This window comes from Filicampus tigris, chromosome 19, assembly GCF_054856515.1.
Source record: "Filicampus tigris isolate MCC_2025a chromosome 19, RoL_Ftig_1.0, whole genome shotgun sequence".
NCBI lineage: Eukaryota > Metazoa > Chordata > Actinopteri > Syngnathiformes > Syngnathidae > Filicampus > Filicampus tigris.
In genome coordinates, this window is record NC_141235.1 from 13,296,525 (window position 1) to 13,318,566 (window position 22,042).

The window sequence follows — 22,042 nt, forward strand, 5'->3', positions numbered from 1 at the left end:
TCTGGGGGCGGCCATTTTGTCTTCTGTCGACTGAAAATGACATCACAACTGCTCACAACGACCAATCACGGCTGACCAGTTTTCTGAATCTGAGCCGAGCAGAAGACAAAATGGCCATCCTCAGAGATGGCTAAAAACGAGTGGATTAACACTTATTCCACAAATGCAATATTTATCAAATGCCCCGTTTCAACTCGTGAACTTGCATTGAACATATTCTTAAAAAAAAAAAAGGTTGAGTTGACTTCCGCTTTAAAAGGGAAAAAAATTGTTGATTCAACAAAAAAAGAAAACCAATTGTCCGTTCATTATTTTGTCATATTTTATAAAACCCTTACTTCAGTTTCCTAGGAATAACCTTCAGAAAAAAGATCTGCAAAGTTAGAAAGCAAAACTGCTCTGCAAAGAAACATTATTTCGAGCCAACCCTATTAAAATGTATATGTTATGAATATAGATATAAACAATGTTTATTTGGCAATGACTCAGGATTGTATTCCAAATATAATGAGTCATTCTACGCAGTACTTCATTTGTAGTCGCTGTAACTAGTATGACATGAAAAGCACAGTTTCATTACCTCCTCATCAGCATCATCCTCATCTTCTGCGTCATCGTCCATCATGAGACTGTTGTGCGTGTGCGTTTGACCATTGAGAGAATACAAAGGCTTAGTGTAGTGGCCCGCACTGGCCTGCTTTGCTACAGCACTGTTGAAGGTTCTGTGTTGTTGTGCCTGGATGGACAAACGTATCATATCAGCGACAAACACAGAATTTGGGGTATGATTGAGAACACGAATCCAATAACCTGTCTCATGGCAGTCTCTCCAACTTTGTCTGAGTGCTTTCTTATGCTCTCCAGGAAGTCCTTTAGGTCAGACATGGAGATCTCCTTTATCTCCTCCCTCAGTCGGGGCAGGTTTTCAGCCATGATCTGACAGAACCTATACTGGCTTACTCTGCATGAGACACAGTACAACTACTACTTTAAAAAAATGCTAATTCGTAGTGCAATTGAGACTCTCCCTACCAAGATATGTCAACACAACAAACTTTGTGCACGTTTCACCACACATGCCAAGCATTTGACGGATGATTATACAATAGTTTTCTGCCGTTATAAGTTGACAAGTCAGTCAGGAGGGACAGGAGCACAAGTTGGTGTAAATTATCAAATAATCCGGAGCATTAATAACTTTTGGAACAAATTCGTAGTTTTTGCATATTTCAGCAAGGACTGCATTTTGAAAGATGCAAGCCAGACCAAGAAAGGTTTTTGTTTTAAATAAGCAAATAGGTGAGCTTGAGCTTGGCTTTGGAGTCCATGTTTCAGAGTGAAAACATTATTTACTAGCAATGGGAAAATGAAGCTTCAAATTTGCTTCATTAACCAGTTTTGTGTATTTTTGGACTCCTCTAGATAGCAGTCTGTTCAATATTGGGCCGAAAATACACGGATTCGTCATTTCTTAAACCCAAACCAACAGTGCCAACTAGAGGAGTCAACAACTGGTTCAGTAAACAAATTTGAAGCTTCATTTTCCCATCACTATTACTTACCCACAAGCTACAATTATTGACTGAAAATAACTGCTTGCCAAAGGTTCCCTCCAAAAGTATTGGAACAGCCAATTCATTTAGATTGAACCCCCGTTGTTTTTTGGGGGATAGCGAACTAGCCACACCACACATGGCGACAATCAGTGAATAATTGATGCCCCCCTTAAAAGGGGTTTGTAATTGTGGTATGCCACAGGACGGCGGCAAAGCACTTAATAAAGAATAGGATCACAAAGCACAAACAGCAAGCATTTAGCATGTACACAAAAGTGAAGGTTTATGCAAATGAAGACCCCAATATTGCATATGATGCATTCCTGTCAATTGCAATCAATTGCAATTGTAATATTGACTCTTTATAGTGTATTCAATTAAATACAGGTTGAACATGATTTGCAAATCATCGTATTCTGTTTTTATTCACATTTTACACATCCCAACTTCAATGAAATTGGGGTTGTATGAAGAAACATTGCTCATTGAAAAAAGTCATCAGGAAATGCCACTCTTTTAAAAAGCCATGGATTACAAAAGGGATAGAAAAAGAGTAAAAAGAAAAATGTTATTTAAATGACTTATGAAGTTAAGGACAAAGATGGTGAAATAAAGTACAAAACATAAAAAGAAATTAGTAAGCATTATAAGATCAAGTAAAAATCACATTATAAGAGCAGAATAAAAATAGCACACAAGAAATCTGGAGAGAACGGCAAAAAAAAAAAAAAAATTCAATATCCAAAATACTTCATGAAAGATAAAAATGTTATTGAAAGTTAACTTGTAATGAGGATATTTAACTAGAAAGTGTGGACAATAATGTTAAATGTTCCATGGTGGGAGATCATTACTTACGATTGATATGATTTATTTGTCAATATAAATATTGGAAGAAAGCACGAATGACTTTTATTTCTTTGCAATTTATTCGCTGCTTTTTACTTAGGTTTGTTCCTGCTTGTATTTTGAGAATATGTTTTGCATTTTATTTTATGAAACCATGATTGGTGTCACAAACAATAACTTCTCAGCCATTAAAAATGCCGTGTAAAATCATCGTGTAAAAACAAATGAAACATTTGGAAGAGAGAAGGTATGGGCAATCTATGCAAATTTGTGGCATTCTATTTCCAGCAAGTCAAGAAGTGATTGTGATAATTAGCTTAGTTGTGGAGTATTTGATTGCTCTCTTGTTTACATTATGTTATTGATAAATGTGTGTTGTTTAGGGCTGCTTGATTATGGATAAAATATTAACCATGAATATTTTGGAAATAATTGAAATCACGATTGTTCAAACGATCATTTATTTTTAAGGTACAAAACAACAAAATGTTTAAATGTAAAAAATATAACAACAAATAAATTTCCTTCAAACACGACAATTATGCCAGTTCCTTTTGGGCCAAACAAAATGTAAAAAATTAGTGATTAGAACATTTTAAAAAAGGTGTAAATGTATAACTTCAATTAGGATTTCCTTGTGTAAACAAGTAAAAAGTGTGTTGGATAGAAATGCATATTAATAATTTGTTTTTACGATTATGCCAATTTTGTAATCATAGAGTGTACTAATCGTAATTGTAATTGAATTTCGATTAATTGCACAGCCCTGGTGTTGTTGCCCCGAACTTGTAACGCATTACAAGACTCAGTAAATGTAATAATATTACAAAAATGTAAAGGGTAACTCGTTATATTTTTTCGCTTCTGCCTAAATGTAATATATTATAGTACCGCATTACTTTTGCAATATGTTACCCCAACACCGGTGCTGACCGCTGAGTTTTAAATAAAATGAATAAATAAGGCAATACAAGACTGATTGTTGAGAAACAACATGAATCAAACCCAAATGTCTGGTACAGGATCAGACAATCACCCGCACCCATGGTGAAACTCGGCGATTGAAGGCTTTCATCTGCGCTGAGCGCAACGAAGCTAGATGCTAATGATAATAGGAGCCACTGTCTATCACGTATCAAGTGATCGGCAAGCTGTTAACTTGCTACAAAAGCACACGCGCTTCAACTGCTGTTTTAAAATGCAGTTCAGCTCAGTGATGCTTCTGGCGGCGACGTTGCGATCAGGCACTGCATGTTTGATTTATATAGTGCTTTTTGGACACTCAAAGACTCTTTAACAAATAAAGGACTAACGATCGGCAACAATAAAAAAAGACAGCCAATATAGCATGAATAGAGACAATAACAAAGACAACATTATCCACCTCATTCCTTCGCCCCATGAGCTTTGCGTAAATTATGGGTGGGACATCCAGTATAGCGAAACTGACATTTTATTAACATGGAAACTGCGTGAAGGCGGCACGGTGGTCGACTGGTTAGCACGTCCGCCTCACAGTTCAGAGGTCGTGGGTTCGATCCCGGCCCCGGCCTCCCTGTGTGGAGTTTGCATGTTCTCCCCGTGCCTGCGTGGGTTTTCTCCGGGCACTCCGGTTTCCTCCCACATTCTAAAAACATGCATGGTAAGTTGATTGGATACTCTAAATTGCCCCTAGGTGTGATTGTGAGTGCGGATGTTTGTCTCTGTGTGCCCTGCGATTGGCTGGCAACCAGTTCAGGGTGTCCCCCGCCTACTGCCCAAAGACAGCTGGGATAGGCTCCAGCACGCCCCGCGACCCTTGTGAGGAGAAGCGGTACAGATAATGGATGGATGGATGGAAACTGCGTGAGTCCACTTCCTATGACAGTTACAGATTTTAACAATGTGAAAACACCAGTTGTTGCAGCTTATAAAGAGAAAACATTTGAATCCCACTTCTTGCTGTACCGGGGGAGGAGGATGACATAAAAAATAAGGCAGCGACAAGTAAAGTCACACGTTTTTCTTCCAAACTCGGTGGCATCAGACGTGAGTGAATGAGCAATCTCAAAAGCTGTGAGGCATATCAGTACCTTCACAGTAATAAAGCTGGTCGTGTTTTGTTAAAAGAGGTTGGACATGGTCTTATTTATCTTAAAGCAGGCATTGGAGCCAGCCAAATCCACTACTTCCCACTGTATGGTAACCACATGACCGGGACGCTTAATGTAAACAAACTTCACGTTGCTCCATGTCAAAACTGCAATCAATCTTCAATGTTTATGTAAAGTTGTGAACATCTCTACTAATGTCAACCATCCGCTGCAAATATTAGCCTGATCTGCCCCAATATTTTGAATTTTATGGGCATAACGTCTTCCCTGCCATAGGCGCTCCCAACAGCTTACTGACAAAAACACTTACTATCCATAAAACTCCAAATATTATGGCGATCCTTCTAATAACTTCAGAGGTCGACAGATACTAGTGTAAGGTCTCCCAAATACATAAAAACTATACCTGATGTTAGTGTGGCACTCAGCCAGCTAGTCTCCTCAGGTGGTTTGTCACAATGCAAGCTTATTAGCAAAAGTTCAATGCAAGTGTTGCGACATGCTCTTTATCCACAAAATGAAAAGGAGCACATGTACAAGGTTGAGGTGGTCTTTTCAAATGACTCTCACACTAATTCATCTGTGTTCCTCATTCCCGGATAGGCGCTGGAAGCTTTCACAACACCGTCTCCTCGCCCGGGCAGCCGGTTCAAAACATTGCTTTTGTCGTCACAGATGAAACTTCTTCTGTTTGTTAGTACATCCGCCAACAGCGCAACAAGTTCCCTAGCCGTGCGAAACATTTTTCACTAATGATCACTTAGAAAAGTGGGTGAAGAAAACATTCAAATAAACCGCTCCGTGAAATGAAACCCGCTGTAACAAACAGCAACATTTCACCATAAATTTCATACCGGAAGTCCCGCGCATACTCATTGGGCTGAAAAATGTGATGCTTCAAAGGACCTTTGCAGCATCATTGTTTGCAGACAGTTTTATGGAGCATTCTTGCAAGAGCTATGGAGAATAAGTGAATTTCTTACCGAGGGATGTAGACCTTCTCCAGCTGTTCCATAGTTTTCAGTGCAGCATAGTATCTAAGGAGAAAAATTGTAAATAGTAAGAAGGAAAATTACTGTTAAATTCTCTTCCACAATCGCAGAGTAAAACACATGTAAAAGCAATGAAAATAACATTTAGAAAAATATTAGTTTAAAGACCCAAGACAACATCTTATTCATTGGTACATAGCATGGAGTAGTGTTGTAGAACATGAGATTTACCCAAGTAGCGTATGACTTTCATGTGAAGATAGTGATAAAAATTAAATGTAAACACCAGCAGCTTGAAGCTTTGTTGCTTGCTTTATTTGATAATATGACTGAGGGGTGAACAGAGTTACTATTGTTAGATGCACCTCTGATACTGATAGCGCATGTTTGCCAAGGACAGGGTTCATATACTTTTTTTAGCAATAGCTTTCCATGACTTTCACTTAATTTCCAAGACACAAATACAAAGCACAAAGAATATCAGAACTTAAAATCACAGATTTTTTTATTCAAACGTTTTTCTAGTAATTGAATGGCGGAGATGTCGCAAAAAGCTTAACTGTGCTGCTTATGTCAACTGCAGCCGGGTATTGGGCAGGTCAAGGCGAGACGCCGCTAAAGCTAGCGATAACAAGTTTAGCAATGAGCCGGATACTACTACACGCTAAACATGTTGCGGATTCGCTCCTGACTCAGCAACCACACCCTCCATGGCAGCGAATGAGCTATACTTCTTCCAAGTATCATTCTTACAAAGGGATTATGAGGAGTAATTATCAGAGGGAAAACCAGAGAAGCCATGCTAAATGCTAAGATAACGTAATGTCATTGTGAAAGACGGACTTAAATGACAGACTTAATTAACAGACTGACTCACGGACTGATGAACTGACGATATAGATATATATAGATTAAGATATACTGTAGATATATAGATATATATATATATATATATATATATATATATATATATATATATATATATATACACACACACACACACACACACGCACACACACGATCACTTTAATAAATGTTGTGACTGAGCGAAATTCTATGACTTTGGTAATGACTTATCTCAAGTGATAACTTCACTCGACTTGCATGACATTTGGTAGTGACTTCACTCAACTTTACTTGCTTGATTTTAGCCAGAGTAACTTTGAACTTGCTTGAAACCTAGTTGTGACTTGGACATGTGACTTATTCCCACCTCTGCTAATTAGCGTATCTCATTCGACTCGAGTGATGCATTTAATGTGGTTTCAAACTAATGACGCCAGAGCCGTTTCCGGCAATGACTAAAGGAGTCCTCTTTTGTAATGGATAAATGACCCCCCACAAACTGAAGCGGGTAGAGCCAATTAGAGCCGTGGAAAACTGAGATACAGTGTAGTGGAAAAAGGGGACTTAAAGACATTGCACTCTTTGAAAGTGAGCACAAATCAAAGGGGTTCACCCTCAGTTCAGTGTGCTGAACTCCCATCATTAGGTTGATAGGCAGGCTGTGAGGGATCTAATTGGTCGGTCAGTGAGTGTAAAATGTGTTGTACACACATGAACAGAAGACAGCCTCATAAACTGTACAGTGAAAAGATCTGTCAGAGTGCAGCTCACAAGGAAGGACAGCACAAAGGCAAGAAGTGGCAGGACTGTGACCTGCCCGCAACTACATTCAGTAAAGACAATGATAAGTATTTGAGCAATACATGCTCTTCTCAATTTAAAGTAACAGCAGGAAAGCCATGTCCTAAGTGCTGGAAGTAGAGCTTCATCCCCAAACACATACATACAATATATCCCACACAGTGGCCGACATGGTCTAATTGCCTACGATTGGCAGTGGGCCTTGACAGGACTGCAACGAGGGGGCCTTGTCGCAAACAAGGGCACACTGAGGGTCAATTGTCTTGCCAGTGAATGGTCTGTTCCTTTGGTACACAGTAATGAACAAAAAAGGGTCATTATTTTTCTGTCAGTGAAGTTCATGGGGTAAAAATGAAGTTCAAGCCAACGCACAAAGTACAGATTACTTGGTGAATTGTACTGTATTATTGAACAGAATATTACTTCAGTATATCAAGAACATCCTTCATTCTCAATTGTCTATGATATTTTCAACAGAGCAATATTAATCTTTGACAGTACAAAAAGTAAAAGGTTGAATTAATCTTTTCTTTTCCTACTGCTTTGAACTGTTTTGTTTTCTTTCTTTTTTTTTACATACTGTATTGGCACTGGCAGATTAAAAACATGTATGACCAAATGTCTTATTTATCAAGGCTAAAACTATACAATAAAAACAAATTTTATAATCAAAGTAGTAATACTGTACAATACTAAAGGCTAGGAGTGGGAATCTATGGGTGCCTCACGATTCGATCCGATTCCGGTTCAGAGGCCCACGATTCCATCCGATTCCTATGATTCCGATGCATCACTACAATGGCTTACATTTTATAGTTAATCTAAAACACTGGTACCTTTTTTAAAACAATTGCATAACTCAAGTAAGAGCAAGGATTTATATTTCAGTCTTTGACTTTTATTAAAGTAACAAGGCAACCTTGTTTACGTGTCAACACAAATTTCAAAAAGTGCCAATGGCAGCATTTGTTGTAACAAATGTCTGTAACCTCTCCTATAACAAAATAATTATAAAAACATATTTGAACTTACAACCTGAAGTGGACTCCAAACAAATTGCATGTGACAATTCAGAGTCTTCAATTAACCTACTGTGCATTGTTTTGTAATGCGGGAGGAAAACGCACTAGGACAAAACCCACGCAAGCACGAGGAGAACATGTCAACTCCACAGAGGAAGGCCAGAGCCTGGATTGGAACATTCGACCTCTGAACTTTGAGGCGGATATGATAACCAGTCACCCGCCGTGTGCTTCCTCACAGTAGAACATAGATAAATGTTGTTTGAAAAAACTAGAAAATATTGTTATAAAGAATGTTACATACGGATACTATCTATAAGATAAAGTGACAGTGTGTTTGAAATTGCAGCAGACAAAATAGGCATTGAGTCTATGGATTTTTTGATTGAGGTTGATGAAGGTGGTTTGATCCTTGACAGATTAGGTCATAATTTAGTAAAAAGCAATAGTACAGGTGTCAAATGAAAAGTTTAACTACCACAAAAACAAAGAAATCAACCAAAACTTTCACTTTTAATCTTTAAAATGAATACCTTTTGGACTCCAGCTGCTCCTTAAGTTTGCTGTACATTTCTAGCACTGCGAGAGAGAACAAAAGAGGAGGATAGAAAAATGAATTAGCAACATGTTGCTGTACAAAGAGATGCACAGCCACAGATTTTCGATTGGACTGGACAATATATGTCTTTCTTCAAGGAAGGTTTTGATGTTTTTTTTCTGTATGGAAAGATGCATTCATCTTGAAAGATGGTGACACATTTTAGCCTTGGGTTTTTTTCTGTTTAGGTGTCAAGGATGGCTTTTTATTGGCTTTTCTGTAAAGGCCGACGAGGTCATGAATGGATGAGAGTTTACAGTTTATCACTTGTTCCTAAGCAACACACACAGTGCGCCGATTTCTGTGACTATGCAGCTGGGGCTCATACAGCCACTGAAATAATTTTGAAAAGGTTGCATCTAAAGCACAAGGGTCAAACTCAAGTCCCGGGGGCCAGATCTGGCCCGCCACTTCATTTTATTTGCAAGTCTTGTGCATCAACTTCCATGAATCTTGCTAAAACCTTTACCAAAATGTCTAAATGTCATGTAGATTTTGCAAGTGATTTTTTTTTTTTTTACAAAGCCCCTTTTTACAATACCTTAAGAAATAGCTGAACAAACTATTATCCTCGACGTCTCATTTCAAAACTAGTTATCCTTCAATTGTTGTGCATAATGTGATAATATGAGGAGATTAAACATTTGTACTGTTTCCTCTGCGGGAAACTAACTATAATGTGGCCCACGACAAAAATGAGTTGACAGCCCTGATCTAAAGTATTCATGGTATCAATGTTTCTAATGATGACTTGCTTCACTGATGGTTAGAGCTCTTTGGCTCTGACATTGAAGGTTGACAGCAACTGATTCCAAATGCACACAAGACATTTGAAATGAAATCAAGACCTTTCATCAGCTCCTTCTAAAAGGGATAATGAGGGAATACACACACCTAGCCATGAAACAGCTAAGAGGTCATCTGTCCCGTTACTTTTGGTCCCTTAAAAAGTGGGAGGAGCATACACAAACTACTGTAGTTCCTACATCGTTCACCTAATTTGGATGTAAATACCCTCAAATGAAAGCTGAAAGTCATCATGTTTCATTTCGAATACATTGTGGTGGTGCTCAGAGCCAAAAGATGAGAATGGTGTCGATGTCCCAATATGGACCCGAATGGACTTCATGGGTACTGATTGATGCGAAGGCTACCAGCTTGAGTTCTTCTCAAATAACAAATATGCTCAAATTACCTTTAGTTATATGTGGTCAACAAAGAATTAAGGTTGGAAATGGATAAATATCAATATGCAACATTTTTTTTCAGTACAAGTATTTACATTTTCAAATGATTACGTTTACAGCATTCCAACAAAATCATAACATCCCGTCACAGGTGAGCTATTTTTTAGAAAGAGCCTTTGGACTCATGTGGTCCTTGGGTGCTACCTGGTGCCTGCGGGCACCATGTTGGTGACCCATGTGTGATAATGTGCTAGCTACCTGGTATACAGAGCTGGAGTTTCTCCACAGTTGTGGCCATGTTCCTCTGCTGAATCCGACATCGAATCACCTCCCCAGTTTGAGCCGTCACCTGAGGGTAAGAAAAGAGAACACAAATACTAAATGCACGGCATTATCATGAAATATAGGCTCTTTCATCTGGCAAAGCATCAACATGCAAACTGGTCTAAAAACGAAAGTTAAGTTGAGAACTGCACTCGCACCAGTAACAGATGTATAAACGAGTGATCAGGCCGACCCAAGAATAGAGAATTGAAAAATAAAGTCACAATTATTTTTTTAAATATGAAAAAAAAAAAACTTAATATGTGAATCCGTTTGTTGATTTCAAAGCCATTTTGACATATAATATCTAAAGCACTATAAAACAGGTGTTCTATTTAACTGATAGTTTTTGCTTTTTCTGCCATGAGTACAGGAAGTAGTTAATTGCGTTGTAACAGCGTAGTGGGTTCTATTACTAAGTACTGTTAGAAGTACCCCTTTAGATTTAAATTTCCCCACTGTGGGATCAATAAAGGCATTCTTATCTTATCTTATCTTAGATAGATGTTAGGGAAAGTGAGAAGGGATGGAGGGGTTTTGTGTAGGTTTTATATTTTTGTGTGTTTGTTTTTTTTTTGTGTGTGTTAAGTAGTGAATTGGTCCACTTACTTAAAAATGGGAACCACAGTTTTTGATGACAATGGCTAACAGAAAAGGTAGCTGGAATATGGTTAGCTGGAATGTGAGGGGTTTAGCTAACTACCGGTATATCAAGAGGGCTAACGTTTTTGCAGACTTAAAATCTCTTCATTCAGATGTTTCATTTGGACAAGAAACTCACAGGAAACTCACCTCAGGATCAGGCACGTTTTACCTGCAGCTGGGCAGGGCAAATATTTCACTCAACTTTTTCAAGTAAAGCACGAGGAGTAGATATTAGAATGAAGAGGAACATCCCATTTGAACATATAAAAACTATTCGTGATATTCATGGTAGATTCTTGATTGTAATTGGTAAATTGTACTCAATGCGTGTTACCCTAATGAAGATTTATGGCCCGAATGCAGATACTGCAGGTTTTTGACGAAATGTCTAATTTTGCAGACACTATTCGAATATTTGCAGGGGGATTGTAATGTAGTTTTGGATTGACATTTGGACAGATACTCCAGAAAAAAACCTGTACCTTCAAATGCTTCTGTAGCCTTGAATAGTCTTATTTCTTTAAATAATTTAGTTGAAATCTGGCGTTTACGACATCCTACAGATAGAGATTATTCTTTTTGTTTCCAAATTGCATAATTCTTACTCTTTAATTGATTTTTTAAAATTAGACTCTTAAACTTTTACCAAATGTTATTGATAGTAAATTTCATAACATCTTGATTTCAGATCATGCACCTATTGTATAGTTTTTGACTTTAATATACCGAATCGAGGCGCAACCGTATTTACTGAATGATTAAAATTTTTGTAAGTACCAGTAAGGCAGATTTGTGGCACGGCACAGATCTGGCCAAGGTACTAAATAATTTTTGCAGCACTCAAAGTTTCTAAGAGCACAGATAATCCTAAAATGGAAGAAATTTGGGACAACCACAACTCTTTCTAGAACTGGCCATCCAGCCAAACTGAGCAATCGTGGGAGAAGAACCTGGAGGTAAAAACCTCCAGAGATACAGTAGGGATAAGAGAGAAAGTTTTACAGTTAACTATCACTGTAGCCCAGGGCTTTATGGCAAAGTGGCCTGACGGAAGCCTCTCCTCAGTACAAGACACATGAAAGCCCGCATTTGTGTTTGCCCAAAAAACACATGAAGGACTCCCATGAGAAATAAGATTTTTTGGGGGTCTGATGAGACCAAGACTAAACTTTTTGTTGTTAATTCTAAGCAGTATGTGTGAAGAAACCCAGGCACTGCTCATCACCTGTTCAATACAATCCTAATATGGTGAATGGTGCATAATATTGTGTGTGTGTGGGGGGGGGGGTTCAGCTGCAGGAACAGGATGACTGGTTGCAATTGAATGAACGATGAATGCGGCCAAGTACAGAGATATCCTGGAGGAAAACCTCTTCCAGAGTACTCAGGACCTCAGACTGGGCCGAAGGTTCACCTTTCAACAGGACAATGACCCGACGCACACAGCTAAAATAACCAAGGAGTGGCTTCAGAACAACTCTGTGACCGTTTTTGACGGACCCAGCCAGAGCCTTGACCTAAATCTGATTGAGCATCTCTGCAGAGACCTGAAAATCGCCGTCCACCACCATTCACCATCCAAACTGACAGAGCTGGAGAGGATCTGCAAGAATGGCAGAGAATCCCCAAATCCAGGTGTGAAATACTTGCATCATTGCCAAGAAGACTCGTGGCTGTACTAGCTCAAAAGGGTGCTTCTACTCAATACTGAGCACAGGGTCTGAATACTTATGACCATATGATATTTCAGTTTTTCTTTTTTAATAAATTTGCAAAAATGTATACATTTTTGGGGTCTTGCATCAAGATGGGGTGCTGAGTGTACCCGCTACATTAATGAGAAATAAAATGAACTTTTTTGATTTTGGCAAATGGCTGCAATGACACAAAATGAAAAATTTCAAGGGGTCTGAATACTTTGCGTACCCACTGTATCTGGGTACAATATCAACTGGCAGAAGAGTGATCTTATGACTTTTACAGCAGATTTGGATCCAGTGTTTGTAGTTTCAACTCAGTTTAAAATCTCAGATACAGTTAAATGTTTGGGTATCAGATTTACCCCAAAAAATCGGAATTTTGTATCTAAGCAGAATTTTACTGAAAGACTAAATGACTTAAGGGAGAACATGGAAAATTGGAGAGCATTACCTTTATCAATAAATACCATTAAGACGGTCTCCCTACCAAGATTTATTTATTCATTTCAGAATATTCCAGTACATATCCCCAAAACGTATTTTAAGTTGATTGATTCTGTCATTTTGCCTTTCATTTGGGGAAACAAGGCGCAATGAATAGCAAAACAATATCTTCAACAACCCAAGGAATGTGGTGGTCTTGGCATTCCATGTTTCTTGTATTATTATTGGGCAGCCAATGTCAGAGTTATGGTATATTGGCAAATGAATCAAGACTCGATGCCATTGGATAATATTCCCTCATGGTTGAGAATAGAACATCGTTTTTTTTCCATCGCCTAGACCGTTGTCTTCTCAAAGACAAGAGCATTTTATTATAATGAATTCTCAGAAAATCTGGTTGCAGGTACAAAGGTTTTGTGAACTCCCTAACACAGATTTACATGCTTCTTTGTGGCAAAATAATGCCTCACTTCCTTCGTTCACGGATGCTGTTTTTAGGGAATAGAGTCAGATGGGTATAGAGCATGGGTGCTCACACTTTTTCAGCATGCCACTTATAAAAATGACCAAGTCAAAATGATCTACCTTCCGGGTAGTAGGGGTGTAATGGTACGCTAAATCACATTTCGGTTCGGTTCGGATTCTTGGAAACTTCGGTTCGGTATATTTTTGGTACAAAAAAAAAAAGTTTTTTTTGTTGTTTTTTTTTTAAATATGTTTATTTTGAAAAGATGACAAGTAAAAGGTGCATTTTATAGGAAAACTAAATAAAAGCGAACCATTCAGGTGATATTCTAAGAAATGACACCAGAATAAAAAATGCACTAATAATAAAGATCTCTTACTTTTGTAAACTATTAAGACACTGAAATCTTTAAACACTCAGCAGCAACAGCCTATGACACATCTAAGTATTCAAGTTAAAGACAAGTTGTCATTACAGTACATGCATACACTTTTTGTGATGAAAAAAAACATACAATAACAGTTAAAATTTTTGCTAACTATATTAAAATTCTTTTTATAATGAAAAAAAATACAATAACCTTAAAAAACCTTTATGAAATTATATACTCTTTTTAGGCATTGAAATCTTTGAATGTTCAACAGCATATTGTAACGAATTGGGTTATCTGTGTTGTGGTTGGATTTGTGTTTTGCTGAATTGTTTCTGAGGTTCATGAATGCATCGTACGGCTAGCAAGAGGAGCAGCGGGGAATGAAGCGGTTTTAAGTGCGTTATTTTAGACATGCTACACGCAACATAGCCGCCAATCTCATGTAGCAATGTCGGCACACAACTTTGTTACTTATCCACGTACGTTTCCCCATCGGCAATTTTAACAGGAAAGCCAGAATGTTCCCAAACAGGCGACCTCAGTGTACGGGGTGACCTTCGAGCTGGCTTGTTTGCGTATGCCATAATAATGCCAATTATCCACGCATTAATGATTTATCACGGCTTCTGGCGTACTGGCTCCTCTTTTGTGCCGCCACTCTCCTCTCGCGCGAGCAACGGTCAATAGCGTCCGTGCATAAGCTTGCGCTAACAATAAAAACTGATCAGAAACGGTACACAAGTGGACCGAGCCGAACATGCCATACCGAAACATATTAATACACCCACGTAACCGTTACACCCCTACCGGGTAGAGTATGTTTTGCGTATTTGTAGTGGGTAGGTCCTACCCACTACAAAAATGCAAATCATATATTTATTTTCAAGTTTATTGAGGATTCTTTATTTACAATGTATGTTGATGTACCTTGCATAACCGCATGAGCCAATGTTGCACAACACAACAATCAACTATGAACATCTATTTTTTTTAAATGTTATGCCGCCCATTGATTGGATGCGAGACTCCAGTTACTTTTACAGATGTTTATTGCTCTGCAAAACGCCATAAAACGCCAAACACACCGTAGAACGAACAGAAATACAACATAAAACAATATATTACATTTATGACAAAGATAGCTTAGTGTAGCGTCAGCGCTAATCACGATAGACAATGCAAAATAGTACTGACCACTTTGGCCTGCTTTCAACCAACAGCAGTCCTCTCCCAAAGATAATCATTACTGTCAAAAATGTGATGCTTCAACAAACTTGTTATATTAACTTTGTATTTTCCCTCGGCTTTGGCAAAACAAGGAGGAATGACGATGAAAAAGTAAGCAACACGCATGGTTAATGCCGCTACGGGTTCTTCTCAGTCTCTGCGTACGGAGATTCTATAAGACGCAGCTTCCGGTATGACATTTTCTAAATAAAGACATCGTATTTCAAAATACAGTCGGCAGCCATGACAAATATCATGCGACCTACCGATACTACCTTTTGCGATCGACTGGTAGATCGCGATCAACGTATTGAGCAGCCCTGGTATAGAATATCAAAGTATCGATACTTTGACAAGGATAGAAGTTAGACCAAGCCATCTGCAGAGGTAGCTACTGATCTTTCGCTCCAGGATTTCAACTCTCGACAGGGCCACCTCACACACCAATAAAGGCCAGAGCAACTGAGGCAGGACACCATGCTGGTATATCCATGCCTTAAATCTCCCGGGTAAAACGGACTTGTCTTCCGCCGACAGCCCCGTATTAAGATCCTTGATGGTTATTAGGATAGCTGCTGTGTCCCTGAGACTACAGTCAAAGATCTTGCCCAGGCTGTTAACTTGCTTCTTTGTGATAGACGGGAGTGCTGTGCCATCGACAAAGAAGCAAAACCTGTCGACCACTTTGCCCTTCTTCAGCGCCATGGCCGTGGATTTTGCCGGTCTGAAGCCCAGGAGATGAGCTTTTCCAGGCCTTGGAGGATCCATCTCCCACCAGGCACCTTATTTAGCGGCAACGGCCCCATAGACGAGCAAAGGCGCTGACCAACTTTGGGCTACCGCTGCCCACCAGGCCCTGCCGAGCTGCTGCAAGCCCGCGCTGCGGCTCCGGTGGGGGGCATTGAGCTGCGTGCCGCAGACGCTCATTTCCATGCACTGACATTTACAAATCTGAACGATTCCAGGAAAACCGGAATGTTTGTCCCAGTTCCACCTGGTTCTCAATTATTGATGCTTAACCCTACTATACACAGGACATAATGTTATCTTCTTTACTTCATTAGACTTGTATCTGTCAATAAACACCTACATCAAAATAAATGAGTAATAACAGTCCAACTGTGAGTCTTTTTTTTTTTTATACAGACCGCTTTATAATCACCAGTTTGAACACATATGTTTTACCATCAATCTTAAAATATATATACCAGTATTTGAGGTATTCTTTAATTAGGCTCCATTATATTTGTATTTATAAGCAGCTGTGGCACTATGATGAAAGTGAATACATGGAAAGCATTTCCACTTTTACCATTGTATATGTTTAAAGGGGAAAGATAACCCAAACATATTTTTTCCATTATATGTTCTATGCAGGCCCACTAGTTGAAATACGGCATTCTGATTAATATTGCGTTTGTGGAATATAAGTTAAGCAGAAAAATGCCCCGACTTTTAGCCATCTCAGGGGGCGGCCATTTTATCGAAGTTGCTCAGGCTCAGATAACGACCAATCACAGTTCACCTGTTTTCTGAAGCTGAGCCATGATTGGTCGTTATCTGAACTGTGAGCAACTACGATGTCATCTTCAGTCGACAGAAGTGACAAAATGACCGACGCCTGAGCTAGCTAAAAATGGGTGGATTTCTCATATTCCACGTACGCAATATTAATCAGAATGCCGTGTTTAGCCTAGTGGGCCTGCATAGAACATTTTCTGGGAAAAAAATACTTGGGTTGGCTTCTTCTTTAAAGGTCATTTTATATCAGAGCGCAACTAAGTTTCGCCAGCAGAGGGTACTTGGAACCTTACATAACAGAGCAGAGGCTGACTACCGTCGAAGAAGAAGAGTCAGTATGTGATGTCGTAAGACAAGCCATGCACCAAGAACATTTTGTCACTGGTATTATTGTGCTTTCACAGGTAAGATGGATTGCAAATAAATTATAAATAATGTACTTGTAAAGTGTAAAGTGTTTGAGAGTATTAGAAATGTCGAACTATGTAGTTTATGTGCATGTTTAAGAGTTTGTGAAGGTGATTGACTACGACGTGTTCTTGTAATGGCGGACACGTAAACTGACGCAATCGCGATATAACGAATCATAACGTCCGTGTGTTGAAATCATAGAAGCTATTTGCTGCTGCTGAGATATACATAAGATAAAAGTTGTAGCACAAATCCATGTTAATCTCTATTGGTGCCATGTCACGAGACGTTTATTTTTTAAAGTTTCCCGTCTTTCGTTTATCGCCTACAAAATGGGTGTCCGTCATAGGCGGATAGACGGAGCGGTCCGTGACATAGGCAGAATGCCCAGCTCTGTAAATTATTAAAACAATAGTTGTACAGTGGATACAAACAGTTTAAGTAATTGATAGAGTAAAAGACATTTTGAAACAAGGGTTGAAAATTATCATTACAGTTCCCTGAAGTACAATATTTATGGAGTACAATGCATATTGTGAATTCTTTAAGACAGAACAGTGATGAATGTAAATGAAAATGTGTAACCATAGCAATACGATTAATATTGTGCTTTGACAGGAATTAAGTTGCTGAAGAATTAAAAAAAATAATAATATATTGCATGGCTGATGAGTTGGCCCATCATTTTCCTCAGTGTAACACAAGCATAAAGCACAATGGCCTTACCTCCCTCCCAGCTTCTTGTAGTCTTCGATTAGTGTCTGTCACTTGGCCCTTGAAAAAAACCCACAAGACGTTAAACTTCAGTCAAACTGACCAAAGACAAATTTCTTTAATTCTTCATGTTTTTAAAACACACAAGATATTCAAACTCTAGTGACAGCCATTCTCCGAAGTGAACCGGACTTTTAAGTTTACGTTGTTCCTTTCTTCAAGTCCTTCTATACAGTATGAAGTATTCAGTTATACTGTAAAAATGCATCCTGAAACGATTCATAGTGGGTTTTTTCCCCTCCCTCAAAATTCTCTGCAAAACAGCCCACAATGACATGACAAAATTTACACTTAGAAAAATCACATGATCAACCAGGGTTTTTCCATTATACTGTAAATAAACTTGATATGATGGCAAACCTGTAGTTTCCTTATATCCTGCTGATTCGGACATATCTATTTGAAACGTGAATAGAGCATAGAAGATATTGACCCTTTGACATCGTCAACAGGTTCTTAGGTACACACAATCAATTTGTCTTCTCTGCATCTGAACCTTCATGCCCTCTCTTTTCCCTCTCCACCACTCTTCCTGCAGCTGCTCAACCTTGTAATCAGCTCATTGTCCATGAAGGGCCAAGGACAAAGGCAGGCAAATTCAGATTAACCAGGCAGCAGGGACCTGAACCCATCATCGGTCCACTGGGCCTTTCATGGAGTTTAATGGCTTGTGACAGGCTCTTTCTCACAGATTCAGTGACAAACTTCTCGATTCTGGATGGGGATTTTTGAACTATCTGCTCCTGTCACACGGCTGAGAGCCATGACCCAATTGACCAGTCGGCTTTTTTATGCAATCCTTTCAACAAGGAAGTTTCCTGACTAGCATGGCAAACTATATAAATCATTCACAGACTATTTTTTTTTTCAAGGGACAGCAAAAGACTCCACAAAAGGTTAGAGAGAAGGAATAAATTACAGTTACGATAACTGCACATCTGTTAAGTTTCACATAAGTTTTAGAAATTCCTGGAAAAAGCACAGCATAATAAAACTCTACACACCTCTCGTCAAATGCTTTGTAATGAAAAAAGTTAAGACCAAAATGAATAATTTCACAACTCTTTTCACCTTTAATGCTACCTATAATCTATGCAACTAAATTGAAACACAAATTGAAATCTTTTAAGGGGAAAAATTAAAAAATTAAAAAACACATACATTAATCAAAATAAATGCATGACTAGCGAAAATTCTACAATAATTGACGGCAATTATCACGGAAGTATGGAGCTGGCAATGTGGAGTACAGTACAACTTTTCCACTGGCAAATACGTTTGAACGTACTCGCAAGGACTTAATACATTCGAACATAACTGAACATATTTGCGAGTACGTTCGAACGTAGCATTTTTATAACTTGAGCATGCACAAGTGAAACAAAAAAATTTAAAAACACAACCTTTTTGGTACATTTGGCCAGCATTATACCAATGCATTAAAAATAAAGTAAGTAAACATTGTTTATTTGAAATGTTATGGTTTGATTATGTCCGCAGTGCATGATTTACCTTGGGCATTTTCTTTTTAGTATTGACTTGTGCATCATGGACTTGCTCAAGTTTAAAAAAAAAAAAAAAAAAAAAAAGCATGAATCTGTCAAAACTCAAATTCTGGTTGGAATGGCTACTTCAAGCTGAGTACAACGCACTAACAGATTTTGGGGGAAAAAAAAAAATCAGACAATGGATTCTGGAGAAATTGAGCTGTTTGTGTGGAGAATTACCTTTTTGGGGACCGCTTTTGTGTGTCCATGCCGATAGAAACTAAAAAAAATGTCTTCAAATTACAGGTAAAACAGGAAATGACTTCACTATTTGTCAACATATCTCTCCAAAACCTCACACATTCATGTAATTGGCCATGCTAAACTCGTTTTTTTTAACATATCTTAAAAAATGGTAACTTAAAACAGTGGTCTCCAACCACCAGTTCGCAGATTATATTTTATTTTTTGCGGAGCACATACACTGTCAATTGTTATTTTCAGGAATTTATTTATCATAGCGGATTTTAGAGGCACAGCACAGTAGCCAACTGGTTACCAACATCTGCCTCACAGTGCAGAGGTCAAGGGTTAGATTCCGAGCTCCAGCCTTCCTGTGTGGAGTTTGCATGTTCTCCTCGTGCCTGCGTTGGTTTTTCACCTGGTATTCCGGTTTCCTCCCGCATTCCAAAAACATGCATGGTAGGTTAATTGGACGCTCTAAATTGACCCTAGGTGTGATTGTGAATGTGAATGGTTGGTTGTCGTTGTGTGCCCTGCGATTGGCTGGCAACCAGTTCAGGGTGTACCCCGCCTACTGCCACTTGTCCCATTGCAAGACTTTTTTTGGTCTTGTCCTGAGAGAAGAATACATGTACTTTTTTTTTTTTTTTGCATTTGCTCTTAACTCATTCACTGCCAGACATTTTCAGACCCTCTTTTACCTTAACGTTTGAAAAAAAATTGAAAAAAATCTAAATAAATTCCTGGGATGGAATGGCTGGACTGTGAAAAGACAAGTAAGTTAATGAGTTAAGCCTAAGAGCATGTCTTAGTATCAGTTTTGGCCTAAAGGGGAAATCAACCCAAATAGATCTTTTTCAAGAATATGTTCTCAGCAGGCCTACTAGTTGAAACACGGCATTCTGATTAATATTATGTTTGTAGAATATGAGTTAAGCAGCAAAATCCACCCGTTTTTAGCCATCTCAGGGGGCAGCCATTTTGTCAAAGAGGTGGATTAACTCTTATTCCACAAATTCCATTATTTATCAGAATGCTTTGTTTCAACTAGTGGGCTTGCATAGAACATATTCTTGAAAAAAATATGTTTGGGTTGACTTCCACTTTAAGCGTTTGCTTACTAGGAGTGTAACATAAAACGATTTGAATCGAAAATTGGTTTTGAATCAAATGGTTACATTTTAAAATCACTGTGCCCCATGTTTCGCAATGCATAATCAAATCGTCTTTCGTGAGTGATGCACACCAGATATAAATTGGTTTGACTTGGATGATGATTTGTTATTTCTTTGAATTTAATTAACTTGGATACTTTGGGCTTTGGAGAGCTTTAAGATGTTGTTGCATATTAATAAACGTGACATAAGCTACAGCCGTATCATATCGAATCGAATCGTTAGATTTTAAAATTTTTGCATCTTTGAATCCCATTGCACCCCATGTATCAGGAATCATATTGAAACGTCTTTGGGGGAGAGAAGCACACCCCCCTCCTACTTACCATAAGTTTCTCTGCATCAGTCCGGACTTTGAGGAGCTCTGTGATAGCATCAACAAACCCTTGGTGGTGGAAATTGCACATCTTCTCAATCTCACGGTCATGATTCCTTATCCTGGCATCCAGCTTCTCCATGAAGCGCATGTGGGCATTTGGCTGGTCATCGTAGATTGATCTAGCACAGAAAATCACAGTGAGGAGTAAGCAAGTTAGGTGAAGCAACATTTTTAAATATTCATTCGGGATGCACGATAACTACTGGAAGGATAATTATTGGACCAATATTGGGTGAAAAATGGCATCACCTGGATCGGTGCGATATCAGCAAAATTAGACCGATATTAAAAGCCGCGTCAAATACACTAACATTGGTCCGTCAGACTGACCGTCACTTCACTCTGCTATGACAACACAAATCTACAATCTTTGTTTGAGTCTTAATATTTTATCTATGTGTAATTATTTGCATGTAAATCTTTATGGTTATGGTCTTCTGTTAAATCTTGGTGAAATTATTTATATTCAAGTCTGTCTCACGTGTTTGATCGCGGGACTGAATAGGGCTCCAGCAAGGCGTGTCATCAATGACGACACTACTGGTGTAGCCGCCATTTTGGTTTGTGTTAATTTATTGCTTTCACTTGTTGTATTATTGATATTTTGTTGTTGGATGTAAAGTGCTTTGTTACAGCTGTTGTGAAATGCAATTTCCCATTTCCATTTTTTGGGGCGGGGGTTATTAGCATGTTTTTAACTTGCAAGGAAATTCAACAAATACACAGCCTGCACGGTACACCTCGTCTTAAATTTCGCCACAGCCTCCAAAATGGTGGATGATAAGACGTGGTGAACGAGTCCTATTGAATACCAGGGCGCTTCCATTGACTATATATGAAAACGCTTTGCGCTTCCTGTACAGAGGGTGGTGGTATGCACCAAAGAGCTGTAATCCAGCCATGATGAACCAAGAAGGAGAAAGCGAAGG

The 22,042-nt window shown here is 38.7% G+C and overlaps 1 protein-coding gene across 4 annotated transcripts in view; it reads right to left on the minus strand.

Moving 5' to 3' along the window:
- The window catches only part of exoc6 (exocyst complex component 6), a 71,010-nt gene that overhangs the window by 43,176 nt on the left and 5,792 nt on the right, over positions 1-22,042 (minus strand). For all 4 annotated transcript variants that reach the window (XM_086016819.1, XM_086016817.1, XM_086016818.1 and 1 more), the window contains exons 2-8: positions 21,061-21,232; positions 17,782-17,829; positions 10,203-10,293; positions 8,693-8,738; positions 5,482-5,535; positions 811-961; positions 581-736 (exon numbers count right to left, since the gene is read on the minus strand). In XM_086016819.1, coding sequence (XP_085872945.1) covers positions 581-736; positions 811-961; positions 5,482-5,535; positions 8,693-8,738; positions 10,203-10,293; positions 17,782-17,829; positions 21,061-21,232 — 718 coding nt within the window. The remainder of the gene's footprint in view (positions 1-580; positions 737-810; positions 962-5,481; positions 5,536-8,692; positions 8,739-10,202; positions 10,294-17,781; positions 17,830-21,060; positions 21,233-22,042) is intronic.